This window comes from Moschus berezovskii, chromosome 4, assembly GCF_049115385.1.
Source record: "Moschus berezovskii isolate FMDL1 chromosome 4, NW_MosBer_1.0, whole genome shotgun sequence".
NCBI classification, from domain to species: domain Eukaryota; kingdom Metazoa; phylum Chordata; class Mammalia; order Artiodactyla; family Moschidae; genus Moschus; species Moschus berezovskii.
In genome coordinates this window covers 89286871-89305706 of record NC_142463.1, presented here as the reverse complement: position 1 = coordinate 89305706, position 18836 = coordinate 89286871, and the positions used below count along the sequence as shown (strand labels likewise).

The 18836-nt window shown below is 54.6% G+C and overlaps 1 protein-coding gene across 1 annotated transcript; it reads left to right on the top strand.

Annotated features, from left to right (window-relative positions):
- The first annotated feature begins 8407 nt into the window (after window positions 1-8407).
- Window positions 8408-18616, top strand: ALX3 (ALX homeobox 3). The gene is made up of 4 exons (XM_055402684.2): window positions 8408-8684; window positions 13754-14070; window positions 16901-17029; window positions 17406-18616. Exons 1-4 carry the CDS (start codon window positions 8408-8410, stop codon window positions 17712-17714), a joined length of 1032 nt encoding a protein of 343 aa, XP_055258659.1. The 3' UTR covers window positions 17715-18616.
- The last annotated feature ends 220 nt before the right edge of the window (window positions 18617-18836 follow it).

Here is an 18836-nt window from a genome sequence, read left to right as displayed (position 1 = left end):
GCTTCTCTGCCCATGCGATTCTCCAGGCAAGAATACTGGAGTGGGTTTCCATTTCCTCCTCCAGGGGATCTTCCCAACCCAGGGATCGAACCTGCATCTCTTACGTCTACTGCACTGGCAAGTGGGTTCTTTACCACTAGAGCCACCTGGGGAGCCAGATACCATCATTATTAATTTTATTCTGCTCAAGCTACCAAAATTATATTCCTAAAGCACACTGCTCATTCTCCCACTAAATAACAACAACAACAATAATAATACTAACACATTGATCACTGATGATGGGTCAGGCCCTGCTCCAAGCGCCTCTCCATACTCTACCCGTTGCCCAAAAGAAAGCAGGCTCTGTATTCCACATATGCCACCTTTTGGTCCCACCCAGCCTAGGTGCTGACATGTCTACTATCCTTTACAAACCCCCTGCAGGGGGCAGCTGAGCTCCTTGTGCCTGGAAACGCCTACCCACTTGACTCAGACTCAGCAGCTAGCCGCCCCCTTCTCCATCAGCCTACAGTTTCCTGGCCCCTCACATTTTCTCAAGGTGCTCAGAGATCTCCCAGGATCCCCTGCAAGGCGGAATGGTCCTACGTGCTGGTTCTCAAGGTGTGCGGCTGGGAGTCCAGGGCTCAGTGCTGATGTGCTTAGGACTGCTCAGTGGCGTCCTTCTGCACCTGGAAGTGACCCCAGAGGGCACCAGCCCCTCCCTGCTACACCTGTTCCTCAACCTGTCTCACCCTGAGTGGCCATCTTAGAGGACTGAGTATTGTTCACGTGTCTAAATCTTGTCTCCTCAGGAGAAAAAATTCCATAAAAAGGATCTATGCAGGCTTGGAGTGCGGATGCCTCTGCACACCCACAATTCTGCCCAGCACAGTCTCTGCCTCACTGAACACTCAGATTCATTGAGTGTCTGGGGGCAGATGCAGCCCTTGCCTGTCTGCCAAGACTCAAGTAGCACACCTGTTGGCAATGGTGCAAGCTGACCAGGCTTCCTGCCTGGTTCTGTCATTTAGGGAGTATGTGACACCTTGGGCAACTTACTTCATTTCTCTGAGTTCTGTAGTCTCATCTGTGAAGTATAAATAATAATAGCTACCTCTGGAGAAGATTGTATGAAATTTTAAAATGTAGACCTCCCTGGTTCAGACCTGCCTCACAGGTGGCTCCCAACACCATCTTTCTCCCCGTCACTCAGTGCAAGCTGTAAGACCAGAGTTCCTCTGCCCAGCCGACAGCAAGGCAAATGGGGAAAGTGAATTCTCTTCTCATGTGAAAAGTGAGTCTGCTTCCTCCCTTCACCCGTGTGGACAAAGAGCCCCCGTGGAGCCTGAGATCAGCTCACTGTACTGAGGGAGCCCCTAGGAGTCTGCCTGTCGTGACAGGTGAACACTCAGGGTACACAGAACATGAACTGCCTCATTCGGGGACCTCCCCAGTCTCCCTCAGGACAGGCAGTGTGCTCTGACTGCCCAGTGGGCTTTGCCACTCACCTGCCAGGCACCGCATCGTGCCCCTTCAGGTCCCCTTCTTCTTTTTTTTAATTGGAAGATAATTGCTTTAGAACATTGTGTTGGTTTCTGCCATACAACAATGCTAATCAGCCATGAGTATATATATACCCCCACCCCTCATCAGGTCCCCTTTTCAACCCAGCAATGCAGCCACTCCCCCTGACCCAATGTGACCACTCCCCCTTGCCTTTGGGGTCATGCAACTTGGGTTTGAATCTAGCTGCGCTCATCAATGGTGGGATATGGGCAGCTATCCAAACCAGTTTTTGTAGTCACCAGCCCCGACAGTGCCCCAAGGAGCCACATGGTAGAATTCTCTCCTACACAAACTCAGGACTGACTTGTGTGCCCAGTAAAATATGGCAGCAGTAACGCTGTGTGAGTTCTGAGGCTGGGTCATAAACAGCACCTCAGTTTCCACCTTGGTCTCTTGGCTCATTCTCTGTGGGACAAGCCAGCTGCCAGGTTAGGAGGACATGCAAGCAGCCACATGAAAAGGCCCACATGGGGAAGAATTCAGGCCTTCCATGAACAGTCAACATCAACCTGCCAATGATGTGAGAGAGCCACCTTGGAAGCAAATCCTCCATAGAATGACCACTGTCTGATCTGGGGTCCTGAGGTACCCCCAAGACAGATCATTCAGCCAAGGTGCTCCTGAATCTCTGACCCATAATCACTGACTATTGCTATTTTAAGCCACTAAGTTTTGGGGTGATTTCTTATGCAGCCTTAGATAACTAATACACAAACCAATCTCAGCTTTTTCATTCTGTAAAATGGGAATATTAATATCCACCTTATAACATAATAAAGAAGATATGAGATGGTGCTTGACCAGCTCGTTGTAGGTGACCTATGAGTGGTGGATCCTACTATTATAACCCATCTCGCTCCCTCTCCTTCTCAAGAGACTTCAGAAGAGACTGGTAGAGCCCTTCCACCCTCTTCACTCGCTTTTCTCCCAGTCTCTTGTGAGGTTTAGGCCCAGTCTTCATATTCTTTTCCGCCAACACAGGAGCAGACCCTGGGCGGGAGTGTACTTCTGTGTGACATGGTGGTAAGCTCCATCCAGAACTCTGGGGTGGGTCCCACTCACGTTTCTAAGGGGGTTCAGTGGTGTGTGTTTGCATTTCCTTTGAAGGGCCCCAAATGTGATAATTACATACTTGTTAGCCCTGTAAAATAACAAATCTGGAATCTACACTCTGGAACCAATGGATTTCCTGCTGAAATGAGTTCAAGAGGTGCCCTGACCAGCATTCCTGGTAAGAGCCTGGCCCGGAGAGGCCTTGCAGACCACCCGCCCGCCCACATCCACAGCTCCTCTGCTCAGCTCGCCACGTCATGGCTCCCACGAGCAGATGTGCTTTTTGTTGCAGTTGTTTTCATGTTTTCTTCATATCCGCCCTCTGGGTGTGGCTTCCCACTTAGCATAGGAAGACTTCTCAGGCCTGAGGCTCCCTCCTCCACCGCTCCACTAGCAAATCCAGTGCTTGGAGCTGGGCTTGGCAGATGCTGGGGGTGGACAGCTGTGGAACCAGCCTGCCTTCCCCCTAGAGCTTCCCTTGACTCCTCTGGACTTCTCCACCTTTGTCTGTCTTCCTCCCACCCTGCCCCAAACTCTCTTTGTGCCTAGGCTCCAGCAGTATTCAACAAATCCAAGTTCCCCAAACTTGGCTTCCTCTTTCTCACCTCTGGGCTGTCTTTCTGGAATGCCCTCCCTCCCTGCCACTTCCATACACCTTCCTCTGGCTGACCCTCACTCAACTTTCGAGATTCATCCTGGAAGTGTTCCATGGCAGCTGCCCCCAGCCCAAAGCGGTGCCCACCTCATGGTCCCCACAGGCTGCTGTGCTCTCCTGCCTCAGAACATGCCCTGCTGGATACCTGCCTGTTGCTCTGTGTCTCTCCTGCTAGAGTGGAAAAGCCCTGAGAATAAATGGTCTGCATCTCTGACTCTATTCCCACTGCCTGGCCCCACTCTCTGGCACATGGCAGGCATTCAATAAATGCCTGATGAAGAAACAAATGAATAAAATCAACTGATCAAAGTCTGCCAAGAGGTCTAAACCTGCCCCCTTCTGTTTCACACCAAGAAAGAATTCATGAAAAACTCTCCCACAAAATGACTTCTCTTGGTCCGAGCCAGCACTTGCCACAGAACACATTTACTGTAACACCAAGGCAGTAAGGCAGATGTCAGAGCAAACCTGGCCTGCAGGGCACTGCCACATCCCAGATGAAGCTCTGCCTCTCTGGCCCCTGCCCCCATACCAACCTGACCCGAGGAGGGTGGGTGGACAAAATGAGCAGAGAAATACAAGTTCGGGGGTGGGGGGAGTCAGGCTCAAGAAACATCTCTGTGAACTCATTCATTCCAGAAAAGCTGAACTACAGACTCACTCCCCTCCTTCCAGGGAAGAAACTGACGTACACACAAGTTAACTGGTTCTCCCATTGAAAGAGATCAACAGAAGAGAAAAAAGTAGCTCCCTAACTTTCCAGAAATTTTACCCCAAAGCACAGACTTCAGCCTGGGTTGTCAGAATGACAGTCAAGGATCCTGGGTATACACAGCACAAAGCTGCTGCTTCCCCCACCCCCCCTTCTTTTCTTTCTTTTAAATATCATGGGTGAGGGGGAAGTACCAGATCTAAAGGTTTATTTACCATTCCTTAGTCTGACCTTCCAGGAAGAATGTCACTAATGAGAAACAATCTACGTGGGCTCCCCATCCCAGAATTTTCATAGGGATCAATTTAGGATTTCAAAGTCTAAACAGGACAAGAGTAATATTGACTGTCTTGCCTTCAAAGAAAAAAAAGAAAAAGAAACTGAGTTTTTCCTGTCTGGAAGGAAGTTTTGTATGTCAAAGAAATGTCAGATCTGAGGTTCCATCTTTTCCATTGTTCTGACTGCTCTTGGACATCCCCTGGGAGATAAAGGGGCACATTCACCTTTGTGTGGCACAGGCTGAGGGCAATCAAAAAGACAAGGAAAGCTGAAGTTGGGACCAATGTTCAAGAACCAACCTTAAAGTTGAGGCTAGAGGCCAGGAGTTCTGCTCTGGAGACTAGATTCCATTCTTATTCACATCCAAATGATGATTTTTTTTTTTCATTGTGGAGGAGACATTTCCATTCCACCAAAGTTGACATGTGGCAGGGGTCACATCTGTCTTGCTGTCTGCTGTATCCCACTGCCAGAAAATGCCTGTCACAGAGTAGGTCCTCCTATTACATGAATGAATGAAAGTCAGTGTAAAACAGTTACCTAGAAACAGCCAGTAAGCATCATTTCCATTTTAAAAGTAGTTTTTCTCAGCAGGTGGAGTGATTTTTCTTTTCTTCCTTTTTTAATGATAGGACCCAAAATTATCTGGATCATCGTTTCAGCTCATCTCACTGAGTCTCTGGACACTCCATCAGTGACAAAATGCTATTGTAATTCAACTGGTTATTAAACAGCATGAATGGTGAACTCACAAATTCTCTTAAAACTCTGCCCCACATCTGGCTGTGTTGGTGGGTCATAAAACCTCTCAGGTGTTAGATGCTGTTTCATTTGGTCTCAGCTTAGCAGAAACCCCCCTCCACCTACTGTCCCGACCACCACAACTGGGAGTGGCGAGTCTCAATAAACTGTCACTTGGTGATCAGAAAGGCAGCAATATGGTTCCATCTTGGACCAACTCTGTTCCCACCCACTTTGGCCTCAAATTGCATCAGCAAGAAGCTCTGAGACCTCCCTGGGGGTCCAGTGGTTAAGAATTCACTTTCCAATGCAAGGGATGCAGGTCTGACCTCTGGTGGGGGGAATTAAGATCCCACGTGCTGCAGGGCAACTAGCCCACATGTCACAGCTACAGAGCCTGAGTAGCACAACTAGAGAAGCCCATGTGCCACAAGAGAAGACTGTGAGCTGCAGCTGGAGAAAGCCTGTGTGCCGTGAAGAAGACCCAGCACAGCCAAAAAAATCCATTAAAAAGAAGAAGTCCTGACCTTCCCTTGGGAGAAGGAGATGTGCATCTAATGGTTCCAGTTTTGTTATGTTAGCTGAAGAACAACTGAGAGATAGCTGGTGGGAACCATGGACCTGAGCATAAATTTTCGATCTGCCACTGCTATCCACATCGGACAAATGGCACGCTTCTGTGGCCTCGGTCTCTCTCTGATAATATGGATAATAATTGTGTCTCCTTCCTGGGGTTGTTGTGAAGGTCAAGTAAATCAATAGATAGAGAATACGTTAGATAGTGCCCAGCACTACATAACACTACATGTGTTAGCTATTGTTTCTATTTGTAAAATGAGGTCCCCTATGATATTTCATGATTTCTCAGCCCTCCTAAGAAAGAAAACCTTGAAACTCTGAGGTTGCATTTTTGTTTTTTCTATGCTCCTGCCCCATCAAACTGCCCAAACCACATATGGATAAAGATGAGTGCACCAGTGGTGTCTGAGAGCGGGCAGGAAGGGCCCCTCTAAGAACTGTTTTGCATGGTCCTGGAAGAAAACCCTGTGAGAGGGGCAACCCCATCTACCTGACCCACCTTACATGGAATCTGGGATTTCCTGCCACCTTGGTTCAATTGGCAACACCATCTCAGCATGGAAACTGGTTCTGTTCAAAGAGGGGGAGAAAGGCAGAAGGAATTTCTGGGTTTGGAAAAGAGTGTGGGTCCCTAGGCCTCTCTGCTCAGCTCCCAATTCTGGAACCTTCCATCTGAGGTCATGGAGCCTTCCACCAATTCAGTGATGTAGCCCAGAAATCTGGCTGCAGTTTCTGAATCTCTTAATGATAATAAAAATCTCTTAAGTGAACACAGTTCATCACATCCATCAAATAAGTGTTCCTCAAATATTCCTTGTTCGTGGGTAGGGCCCATTTTTATGATGCGTAAACTGAGGTTCAGAAAGGTTATCATTGGAGGCAAAACACTTGGCACTTAAATTTGGCTGCCCTGTTTAGACTGTTGATGATGTTTTTCTGTCATACTTTCCTCTTCCACAGTAAGCTGCTTGATTGCTTTGTTGAACAGAAAAGGTGTCCTGAATTGACATTAACATGTTCCTGAAAAAAGTCAACAATATCTACATCCCTAATCCAATAACTATTATTTTCTAAATTGAGGTAAGTTGATTTACTAACTCAATATCTATTGAAAAACCCCTATGAAAGGGCAAAAGTGATCAATACAAGTTGGCTGCCCAGAGCTGGGATCCACTGGATCCTAGAGAATGGATGTGCCTGGTAAAGCCAGAGAGGAAGCTTAATTCCAAGCTAAGCCTCCCTCTTGGCTGGAAATAGCAGCTCCAGGTGCTCCCATCTCACTACCCCGGTCTGCAGTCTGTGATTAGGGGCCCTAATGGCCATAATGCCTCCAATGTGGTGTTTAAACCAATAAGGCTTCAGAGAAGTTACGGTATGTTTAATAATGGCTTAATGACTACTTGTGAGATGCAAGGCTTCTGGTTCCTGTTTGCCCTTGATTTACAGCCCAACTCTGGCTGAGGACAGCCAAGAAACCCCCTCTAAGCCCCCAGCGGAAGAGGGAGGTGTTCACACCAGGCCCCTTGGATTCCTTTAAAAATTGAGAATTCAAATGAAATACAAATGATGTTCGACTCCCCACCCTTCTTGCTAATCTCTGGAGGCAGTGAAAATAAAAAACTGTGTGACCCAGAACTAGGGACTCCTCAGTCCACAAAACTGAGCAGGGTCTTAGGTCCCACAGGTATTTCTTCCCAGATCTTAGGTAAGGTGGAGATTGTTTCACTTTTAAGAAATTCTAAGCTACTGCCCTAGTCCTGGGCTTCCTTTTGGCTAGGGAGACCCAGCTATTAGGTGACATGGTCCTACTTTGTCCTTCTAAAGTGGCAGGCCTGGGGCAACAGCACCCGAGGTCTGAGTCGCAGACAGTCCCTCTCCAGGCGGTCCCAAGGCACTTTCAGATCATTTGCCCATTAAAAGGCATTCACTCCATGCCTGCTGTTCAAACACAAAACGCTCTAGGAACTCCTCCACCTGCTCCTAAGGTAACCTCTGCTGGACTCTATTCAGTCCTGAGATGTCTCTGCAGCCCCGCTGTCTTCTCTGGCCCTGCCTCTTCTTCTGAAACTCACCAGAAATATATAAAGACTCAGAAGACTGACTGTCCAATGTCCACAGCCAGATGAGGACTCTAAGTGGCTAGTTCAAGGCCCCACAGCTAATTAATTATCACACCCAGCTCTCAGCCCCCAGCACCCATTACCAGATTAGAGCTGTTTTCACACAACAATGACTCCTCGCCCGGAGAAAAACAAGAGATCTCTATAACGGAGGTATTTTTGCTGAAGGCCAAGTTTTTCCAACTCCCAGTAAAGAGAGTAAACGTCCCAGCCCAGCCCCTACCTGTTCCCTGGCCGTTATCCCAGGCTAAAGTCAGGACACCGGAGCTAAAAGTATTTGTTGGGTCTGGAGTGGGTCTCTACCCTGAAGTGTCTCGCCCCTCCAGAGTCAAGAGCCTCCGGGCCAGATATCAGGGCCACTGCTGCTCTAAACAAGGGGCTCGCCAAGATGCACAGACAAAAGGGACTCTACCCTCGAGAGAGGGGGTGGCTTCCTCCCCGTCTCCCACTGCTTCTGATACCGGGACTGGAGGGAATCAAGGGGCTACCGGGCTCCGAGGGGTTAACCCGCGCGGGGCTGCACGTGACGTGGATGGTTCCAGCATTAAGTCAGAGTGCGGCCCCCTCCCCTGCCCCCCCCGCCCCCCACCCCCCGCGGCGCGCGCCGCTCCCGGGGGCTCCGCGCCCCCGCGCCCAGGTCCCTCCCCCTTGGCGGGCGCTCACAGGCCGCGCGGGCAGCGCGAGCCCCGGAGCCCCCGGCGGCCTGTGCCCCGAGCCGGCATGGACCCGGAGCGCTGCGCGCCTTTCGGCGTGGGGCCCGGGCCTGGCCCCTACGTGGCCGCCGGGGACGAGCCTCCGGGCCCCCAGGGAACCCCCGCCGGCGCGCCTCACCTGCACCCCGCGCCACCCCGCGGCCCGCGGCTGACCCGCTTTCCCGCCTGCGGGCCCCTGGAGCCCTACCTTCCGGAGCCGGCCAAGCCGCCCGCCAAGTACCTGCAGGACCTTGGGCCCGGCCCGGCGCTCAACGGCGGCCACTTCTACGAGGGCCCCGAGGAAGGTAAGGCGCTGCGCGGGGCGCTCTCCCTCTTCACACCCCGGGCCCGCCAGGGCCTCCCCGCTTCCCTTTCCCGCTCGCCTATTTGAGAAGTTTCTGCCTCTCTCGCCCCTCGGCACGGCTCTCTCTGCAGCCGGACCGGAGCTGGTCCGCACTGGGCGAAAGCCAGCGCCGCGCGGGGAGGCAGAGCCACGCGTGCCTCTGGCGGCGGGAAAAGGAGGCGGGAGGTCCAGGGAGGCTGGAGTGGCGACGGCCCGGGGCCCCGTTGGGCCGGAAGACGGCCGGAACCGGGAAGCAGAGATTGTGCCTTGCCGGAGTTGGGTGGGAACTGACACCGAGGCCCGGGAGCCAGGCTTAACTCTTGGCCCCAGTGCGGGGAGAGAAGCGCGGCTTTTGTGTCTGGCGTCCCTGAGGTTGGCCCCGATCTACAGTGGCCAAGCCGGACTCAACCGAGGGAGGTTGCGGCCTGGCCTCCCCCGGGAGAGGCGCTGCTGTCTGCGCCTTAAGGCGCTCGGTACAGTGGCCGCGGTTGGTGAGGCAGTCCCGGACCATTCTCAGAGCAGAATAACTGTGTTCTTATTTCCCAGATTAACCTGGCCTCTCCGTCGTATGCACGGCGATGGCCGCCCTTCTAGCAGTCTTGGCTTCCTCGCACTGGATGATCACCGCAGGGCCTTCCGGAGTGGGCCTAAGCCCTGGGCGCCTCCGGCTGCTCCTGGGCTGGTGCCCTGGGCGCTAACGCCAGTTGGACCGTGCGGTCTCCAAAGAGCGCGCCCGAGCGGGCCTGAACCCAACCCCGCGGCTACCACTGCACCGTCTGACCTGTGGAAGTGTCGGTGCCCGAGCCCGCCTCATCTTTGCTGCCACATCCCGAAGAAGCTTAGGCCCGGAGCTGAATCCTTCGAGATCGCCTCCCAACTCGCCTCCGCCCCGATGGCGCCTCGCGGGCCTCTGCGGAGTGGCCAGACAGCTCCGGCCTTCGCCCAGTCGGGGCGGTGAGAACGTGTAAGGGAGGGCAGGGAGGTGTGTGGGGGTCAGTGGAGGAAATGAGCGAGTCCGCGGAGCTTCGTGTCTGTGCCCTTTGAAAGAGGCTCTCCTGATAAAAACCACAGTTGGGACTTAATGAGAAGCAGTTGGCCTGGCTCCTCTGATCCCAGCCAGACGGCGGCGGCCGCGCCGCGCCGTGAGCACCGCCCGGGACACAGGTACCTGGCCTGGCTCGACGCGCCGCGTTCGGCAGGACGCACCCTGCGGCTCAGCGTCCCTGCTGGGCACGATGGATCACGGACGGACAGCCGGGATGGCGACCGACCCCGGCGCCGAGCAAACTGCTGAGAGCGCTGGAGCAGAAAGAGCGGCGAGGAGTCTAGCGGCCACGACGGCGTCAACAACGAAATGCGTGGGGGAGAAAAACCCAAAAAGTGTAAACAACCAAAAAGAGGGAAAAAGAAATTCAACAAAACAACAGTGGAGAGAGGAAAGAAGGAAAGGTAAGAAGCGGTCAGGAACTGGCAGAACGGGAAGAAATAAATGAAGAACGAACGAAAAAAAATGCGGAGGAGGATCGAAAGAAGAGGGTAAATGGAGAAGAAGGGAATGGAGGAAAAGAGAAGCAGCAGACAACATGAAGAAAAAGAGGCATCCTAAAAGTGCAGAAAATAGCAAAATGGGAACAAGTAGGAGAAGGAAATTAACCATGAGAGTTAAGCAGAGGGACAGACCAAACGAAAAGGAGGCGCAGCGAATGCGAGCCGAAACTGGGTAGAGCCCCCGGCGGCCAGTGGCCTCCCCAGTGCCCTAGCCTGAACTCGGCGGGTGGGCGGGTGGTTTGCGTCCCTGCTGCAGAGACGGGCTGCTAGGGAGGGACGGCCCGGGGGACGCGGGCCGTGCAGTCTGCTTCGTGGGAAATGTTGGTCAATGGGGAGAACCCGCCTAATTTCTCGGCTTTTAAAATAACGAGCTCAGAGCGTTTCCATTAGACCATGAGCGCGCAGCTGTGCCCCCTCTTGCGCGATCCCGGCGAGGCCCTTAGTTGAGCGCTCCAAAGCCGGAGCACCGCGCTCCTCTCCAGCCCGTGGCCGCTGCTGGAGGAGAGCGCGCAGCCCCGGTCTGGACCGCGGCAGTGTCCGGGCAGTGCCAGCAGCCTTCACGCCCGCAGCGCGTGGCTGCTCAGCGGGCCAGAGGAGTGCCTGGCCGTCCCCTCCTGTTTTGTCGGGGGCCTTCCAGTCTGTCCTCTAGTTTGGCTTCTTGATCTCAAAACGCGCTCGCCACCGCGGAAGCCCTGAGCCGGCTAACCCGGCTGGCCGCGCTTCCTGGGCGCCGGCTTCGGACTTTGAAAAGAGTACCTAGTTGTCAGCCCCGCTGAGACTAGGGCAAGGTTGGAAACCTCTCAGGAGAGCTCTAAGGCCCCACTGGATGTTTCCAAACGGCGTGTAGGTCTACACCGACTTCGGATCTTCAGCCGAGCTGGGGAACCTCAGGCTTCAGAGACCTCTGCGGGTCTCTTGGGCAGGGGCACGCGGGGAGTAAGCTTTCCTGCGAAAGCTGAAAGCCGGCTAGCTGGTCCTGCGGCATCGTGGACGCCATCCATGGGGGACAGAGCGGCTCCCTATAGGCAGCCCAAGTTGTGCGGCTTCCAAGCTGCGGTGGCTTCCAGGCAGTCGCTAGCAGGACCCGGGATGGGGGAATGCACTGGAGAGAAGGAAGTGAGGGACAGAGCTCTGCTGATGCTCTTCCTGACTCTTATCTTTCAGGCCGACAGACTGGCTGTGCAGGCCACCCAGCACCTGAGTGCTGGGCTCCAACAGGAGCACTATCCTCTTAATCGCCCAGTGGCCCCCGTAGGTACAAGTGACGCCTATACAGAGCCTGTGCACACTTTGAATGAACTCCGGGCTTACAGTGCATCGTTCCCATGGCAAGCTCAGATTCAGACGACTGGCCTCTGTTCCTGCTCTGCCTTTCCTTGACCATTGCCCTCCATTTAGCCCATCTCCCTCTCTTCTGGGCCTTGCTTTTCAGGAGGCTGCTTGGTGTTCTGTGATGCATGCCCCTGTCCCCAAAGAGGGACTTCTCTGGCTTCATGCTGGAGTCCTCCGGGCAGACGGAGATTTCAGGGCAACGGCACTGCGGAGGGGAGAAGTTCTGTGGTCCTCTGGGAGGGCTGCAGAATGGGCAGTCCCTAGAGGCCAGCAGAGGCCAGCCAGCTTGGCTCTTTTTTGGGTTAGCTATTCTGAGAAGGCTTGCTGCATTTTCATCCCTGGTAGCTGGTAGCTGGGTGGCTGAAGGTCAAGAAGGCAAGTCCTGGAGCTCCAGGTCTGATCCCTTCCAATCTGGGCATAACCTATCGAGACAGACACTGAGGGCCCGGTGACAGCTGAGCAAGCCCTGGAACTTTGGGGAGCCCTCTGCAGGGACATCAGAGCTCCTATGACCTCCATCTCTGAGCCACCCTCACCCTTTTCTGCCTGGAGTCCAACCATCCCTCCGTCTGAATCTGAGATACTAAGACCTCTCCCTCTCCAGCCTGCAGTGTGTATGGTGCCCCCTCCCAGTTTCCCTGGTCTTCCTGACCACTTAAAATTACTTGCTTCAAACTACCATTGAGGCTTCCTTCCTCTGGTCCTACCTGGTGGAACTACCACTAGAACCAAATGTATCGCCTGGGAATAGAAGTCAAGGACTGAAGCGACTTCCCGCCTGTGCTCCACCTGAATCATGAAGGAAGTGCTGGGCTGTCACTATTGCCGAGCCCAAGGGCAGGCCCTGCCTGACTCTCCCCAGCCTCCAGGACACATTCGTGAAGCATAGCTTTATTTTCACAGCCTGGGGAGTCCTGGGAGGTCACTCACCACCTTCCAGCTGTGGGGGGTGGGGGGAGGGGGTGAACCTCACCAAACTTCTCCGCAAGGAGGCAGGGACTCATCAGATCCGGAGCTCCAGAACCCATCTCTCTGATCCTATCTCTCAGTCTTTTCCCTCCTGCCCCTCCCCACTTCAGTGAGCCAACACCAAGTCCTGGGAAAGAAACTGCCTCTTGGTGCCAACTTCCTGGGCTTCCTGGGGGCCAAGCCCCCACTGGAGATGGGCCTGGGGCCAGGGAAGGGGCTGTGTGAATCAGTCGGGCGTCTGTGTGGCGTCGCTTCTGACATCCCAGAGGACTGTTGAGAAGAGATTTCATGGCGACGCTGCTGGGGGTCCTTGCCAGAGGGAGAGGGCGGGGTGATCAGGGTGGCCTATTTTTCACTATGCCCCGGTCGTGGTGGAATTCCACCAAGCTTCCCAAATGAGGACGAGCACGTCAGAGTGGGGCTGCTTGTTAATCATGGGCAATGGCGGAGCCAGAGACTCCCAGGAGTGGGGATAGACAATGACAAGAATGATGGGCTCTGAGGCTATGCTGCTCCACACTGTTCCCCACCTCTCCTTCTCCGAGTGTGGCCTGTCTCCCGCTCTCTAGTGCAGGAGCTTCAGTGCTTGCCCAAACATCAATATCTTATGAAGAATCTGACAATCCCTCTTGAAGATTCTTTGCCCCATCTTGCCCTTTCTACCCCAGGACAGGAGGACTTGACACTGTCACGAGACTGGGGGTTCAGAGAATAAGGCATCCTTGTCTGGTCCTGGAGCAGAGGCCTGGGCATCAGGGTACAGGAGCCAAGGCTTGCAGCCAGGGCTAAGGAGGCAGGGGCAGGAAGATGTCGACCACCTTATCCCTACCCTCTCCTCCCACCCCTGGGCTTGGCCCTGCTGTGGCATCAATCCTGGCACCTCCACACTCTGTGGGATGCGCCACCACAGAGCACTTCCCCGAAATGAACCCCTCTCTGGCCCCAGCAGATCCGCCCAGACCACAGAGCACATGGTTCCCCAGGGCCCCCTCCCCAGCTGTAGGCTCAACAGGCAGGCCTCCGAGTGCCAGGCTCCCTTGAAGGGTTGCTGCTGGGAGGACGGGAGGAAAAAGGAAGGGGGAGGCGGGGACTGAAGCGTCAACGTTCTTCCCCCTCCCTCCATTCCACCCACAAAACCCCCTGGTTCGGTTTCCATCCTCCTTTTTGTGTTTTCCATTGCAGCTGAGGAGAAGGCCTCCAAAGCTGCCAGCTTCCCCCAGCTGCCCTTGGACTGCCGAGGGGGCCCCCGAGACGGGACCTCTAACTTGCCAGGCTCCCCAGGCCCCTGCCTGGCCAGCCTGCGTGTCCCTCTGTCCCCGGGACTCCCCGACTCCATGGAGCTGGCCAAGAACAAGAGCAAGAAGCGCCGGAACCGCACGACCTTCAGCACGTTCCAGCTGGAGGAACTGGAGAAAGTCTTCCAGAAAACCCACTACCCTGATGTATATGCCCGGGAGCAGCTGGCTCTGCGCACGGACCTGACCGAGGCCCGAGTACAGGTGAGGGCACCTTGACCACAGGGCTCCCTGGCTGCCTTGACCACCCAGACTGTGAACCAGGCCACACGGGGGCCAGGAGAGGTGGATGCTGGCACCACAGCATTGCCCTTACCTGCGCCTGCCCCTTCAGCCCTCCCGGGCTCCCCTCCACGCCCAGCTCGGCTGCAGCCACAGGCTCACAGCCCAAGTTGAGGCTCCTGTATGGGATGAGGGTGACAGCCTCCTGGAGTCAAAAGACCTGTGTGGGTGTCCTAACTTTGCCACTTACTAGCTGACCAGGTGACTTGGGGCATGTCACAGTCTTGGTTTCCCAGTTTAGGAAGAGAATGATAGTACTACCACATGAGGAGTATCTTGGAGGGTCACAGGTATGACAGCATTTTAGAAGATGTGAAATGCTAAACACATCTCAGGGCCGACTCCCCGGGTAGCTGCCCAGAATGGGGAGGGTCCCTGCCGGGGGTCTCTGCTGGTGCTTAAAACCAGCCTGAGCCAGTGACCTCAGTCTTGCCAATTCCCAGACCATGGCTAGGATAGCCTGGCGGGAAGCCCCTGCCCACAACAACAAACTCTCCCCAACAGAGATCAGACCCTGGGGCTGGATGGAGCTGTCGCCAGCTTCACTTGGGTGGAGCCCAGCCTGTGTGGATGGGGTGGGAGGACAGAGGGATGCTGGGAAAGAGAGAAGGGAAGGGAATCCATGTCCAAGGCGTGCTGGAAGTGAGAAAGAACATGACGGTGGTAAGCGGGAGGTGGGGACAGAAACGGGGGCTTCAATAGGAGTCTGGCCCAAGAGGAAGATGGTCATTGCTGCCTTGCTCTGAACCTGCTTGATATGCAGCAGGCTCCCTGATGCCAAGCTGGAGGCCCCAGGAGAAGGGTTGGGTTTGGGCTTCTTGGGAAAGGCGAGGAGGTGACCTCTATGCAAAGGAGAGCCCCTGTCCCAGTAGACCCAGGGCAGAGCTCGTGCTTATCACAGCCTGGATGGGGGCCCCTCCAGAGGCTGTAAGGGCCTGAGGCAGGGAATGTGGGAACTAGCAGTCAGCCTATAAAGAGGCCAACTGCAGCCTAGCAGAAGAGTGCCCTTCAGTTGAATTCAACATAGGACTCTGCTGCGTCTTCCTGCTTCCATGTTCCTACCAGGCAGCCCCCATAACAGACTTTTAGAACTGTTCCCCAGGGCTCCTCAGGGCATGGGACCATCAGGGTAAGAGGCCCAGCTTTCGAGATAACCCCAGATCACGTAAGCCGTGGAAGTCCAAATGTCACATCTCCAGACAGCCCAGCAAGCCTCAGTGGGGATCGGGGCAGGCGGGTGCTCTGAATATCTGCCCCCCATGGAACTGCTTTGGGGAGGCAGAACACACTTTCCCCACTGACCTTCTAGGCCTTTTCAACCCTAAAGGGGTGGAGGGATGGTCACAGGCCCCCAGACAGTCCAGAAGCTTCCATGATGACTGAGGCCCAAGAGCAGTGATGCTTGACAGGAGCATGACACCACCCATAGACCCCACCTTGTTGGGAGGAGTAAGGGGACCACCCACGGGACAGCGCAGGGTGCAGATTCAGAGCTCAGAGGAGAGAGCGGGTGGTGACAGGGAAGAATTACAAGAAAAGTGATCAGCAAATCCAGGCTCCTCCATCTGTCTGCAGAGGTTGTTGCTGCTCAGTCACTCAGGCGTGTCCAACTCTTTGCAACCCCATGGACTGCAGCGGAGGGAAAGCAAATTAAGGAGCAAGGAGGAACCCATAGTGGGCCCTCCCTAGCCTTGACCCAGGCCTGCTCTGGGATCTGCAACCCTGGGTTAAGGGCCGAGAGTACGCCCAACTTCTTAACTAGCGGGCCTTCCCTTCCTGTGTGAGAGGGGGTGTGGGGAGTGAGGGACTCAGGTAGGGTTACTTATACACACATGCAGCTCCTTTTGTTGTGGCTCCCAGCTGAATCCCTGGAAAGCGGGGGAATTTGTTTGGTTTGGTTTGGATAGTGCCAGTATCTAGCCTACAGCGTGACACACGCACTGGTACACACAGCGTAACCAGATGACAAATCCACCCCCGGTATGTGGGGAGCACACAGACATGCCACCCTCACCTGCCAGCAGCTCAGAAACAAGTGGGAAAGAGCTTCCAAACCTGATAGTGGCAGTGGGATGAGATGAGCACCATGAGAGCTATGCTGGGCTTCTCAGGAAGTCCAGTAGAGGGTGCCCAGCTCAAATGGATGTGTGGGGGGATTGGTAGCGCAAGCTGGAAAAACCTAGGCAAAGGCAGGAGGAGCAAAATAGCAGTGTTTCAGACGGCAGCTGGGGTGAGAGGCAGCTAGGAAGAATTGTGTTGTTGCCTGACAGGAGATGAGGCTGTAGGGAGGGGCAGGGGTCCGTGCCAAGGGACCATGTTAAGGAGCTGGGCTTTAGGCCATGGTCTTCAGGTTACCTTACTGCATTTCTCAGATGCAGTCAGGTGCGAACACTGGGAAAGAGATAAGACTAGAAGCCCAACACTCACCCTAGGACTCTGAGGCCTCAGACCCCAACACTACCCTTACCAGACACAGCCAGACTGGAGAACCAGTATGACTCAGCCTGGGGAGCAGGCGAGGGCCCACAGGGCCAATAAACCCTCTCTGGGCTTGAGCTGCTTTTAGGCCCCATCCCAGACCCTGAGAATGATGTGAATTTATAAGTTCCTGCAATTCAGAGTCACCAGCCTGGAGCCAGCTCCTCACCACTCCACAGGAGGATACAGCCATCAACTCTCTCCCCAGAGGGCTCCACGCCTCATAGAGTGGGCTGCTTTGTCACCTCCTCAACCTCTCCCAACCTGTCCCCAGGTCTGGTTTCAGAACCGCAGAGCCAAGTGGCGGAAGCGTGAGCGTTATGGGAAGATCCAGGAGGGGCGGAACCCCTTCACGTCTGCCTATGACATCTCCATGCTACCCCGAACCGACAGCCATCCCCAGGTGAGACCCCTCCCCACCCAGACTCAGGGCCTGTCAGTTCCGTGGGAAAGCCAGCCAGAGTGTAAGCTGTGGCCCCAGGGAGACCAGGAGCAGCCTTAGGGCTCCGTGTGACTGTGGGTGAATCATTTCTTCCTCTGCAAGATGGGCTTTGAACAGTCTCATGAAGGATGTATGTAGAGTAGTTGGAAATCTCAGTTTGAGGACGGCAGGGGCCTTCTGAGATGTCACTCTGAGTGTTGGGGGGGTAGGTTCTAGACCTGGGCCAAGAGGAAGCTCTCTTCAAAGTTTCCGGAGCCCTAAGGGCAAGAGAGAGTCTCTAGGTTAGGGAGGCCCGTGGGCCTCCTGATTCATGGGCTTACTTCTTCTCTCTTTTCAGCTACAGAACTCCCTGTGGCCCAGTTCAGGGTCTGGGAGCCCCGGGGGTCCTTGCCTCGTGAGTCCAGAGGGCGTCCCCTCCCCATGCATGTCTCCATACTCCCACCCTCATGGGAATGTGGCTGGCTTCATGGGGGTGCCAACCTCTCCTGGAGCCCACCCTGGCATCTACTCCATCCATGGCTTCTCCCCCGCCCTAGGGGGCCACAGCTTTGAGCCTTCTCCGGATGGCGACTATAAGTCTCCAAGCCTCATCTCACTCAGGGTGAAGCCCAAGGAGCCGCCCAGCCTGCTGAACTGGACCACATGATCTGTCTCATGGACTTGCAGACTTGAGCTGCCCAGCCCCGTTTCTGCTCCCAGCTGCTCCTACCCCACCCCGGCCTGGATGCCAGAGAGGATGCACCTCTGCCTCCAAGCCCAGAAGGTTCCTGGAGGCCCCGGCAGAGCAGCTGGGACCCTCAGGCTTCCGCAGGGAACAAGCTACAGAATCTTTCCTGTTAGAATAAGGCGAGGCTGCCCAGGAGAAAGGAGGCTTCAAAGCAGGTAGGAGTCTTCCTACCACACACTGGGTCCCCTCCCCCAAACTCTGGGCAGGAGGGAAAAAGATACTGCCCTGCTTCCTTCAAACTGTCAACCATCCAGCTGAAACAACGGGCACCTCATTCAGGAAATGCAGGAAAATGGGAGGATGAAACAGGTGGAACTAGGCGTTCCTCACCACTTAGAGGAAACCAGAGTCTTATACAACCATGTAGACGGCCTGCTTCCCGCTTCCACCACAAGGGGGCGTGCACCCAGCGTCTGGTGTTGACAAAGGCCTGGAAACTGGAGGTCAGTGTAGAAGGTACCCCTTCTCCCCTGCTCCGCCATCTCTCCTTGTGTCCTGTGCCCCCTCCTGCAACATGCTATGGAATTCTCTTCCCCTTCCAAGGGGCAGAAATTCCACCAGAAAACACCAGTATTTGAATTCTCTTCCATGAGATCAGGACAGAGAAATGCCATGGAAACCATAGGCTCCTTTGGTTTACTCATTGAATGTTGGTAAGAATAAAAGATTTCTCCAGACTCAGCCCTTGAGATTCCAAACCCCACTTTTGTAAAGACACTTTTGTAAAAAAATGTGCTGCCCAGCATAATAATAAAGGTGGCAGTATTTTTTATACCAGGTGATTGTGTATTCTCAGGGTTTGGCACTTGGTTGCTCTAGGGCTGGTCTGTGCCTGGGGTCCAGGCAGGGAGCCTAGAGGCTAGGGGAAGATGAACCTGCAGCCAGTCCTCAAGGCCCATGCATGTCATGTCACCTGCCCAGGGTCCCTGTGGCTTCAGCTGGTACAGGAAAGCAAGGGGAAAAGCCTGGCTCTAGGGTTGCTGGGCTCATGTGGAAGGGAAAACCAGGGGTGGGAAGGGGAGTGAGCGAGCTGAAATAGCT

What these genes read in the sequence shown, in the direction of transcription:
- ALX3 (XM_055402684.2), top strand. Translation starts at nt 8,408, where the DNA reads ATGGACCCGGAGCGCTGCGCGCCTTTCGGCGTGGGGCCCGGGCCTGGC. An exon ending in TGACCGAGGCCCGAGTACAG is followed by an intron (nt 14,071 to 16,900) that starts GTGAGGGCACCT and finishes ACCTGTCCCCAG; the next exon opens with GTCTGGTTTCAGAACCGCAG. An exon ending in GAACCGACAGCCATCCCCAG is followed by an intron (nt 17,030 to 17,405) that starts GTGAGACCCCTC and finishes CTCTCTTTTCAG; the next exon opens with CTACAGAACTCCCTGTGGCC.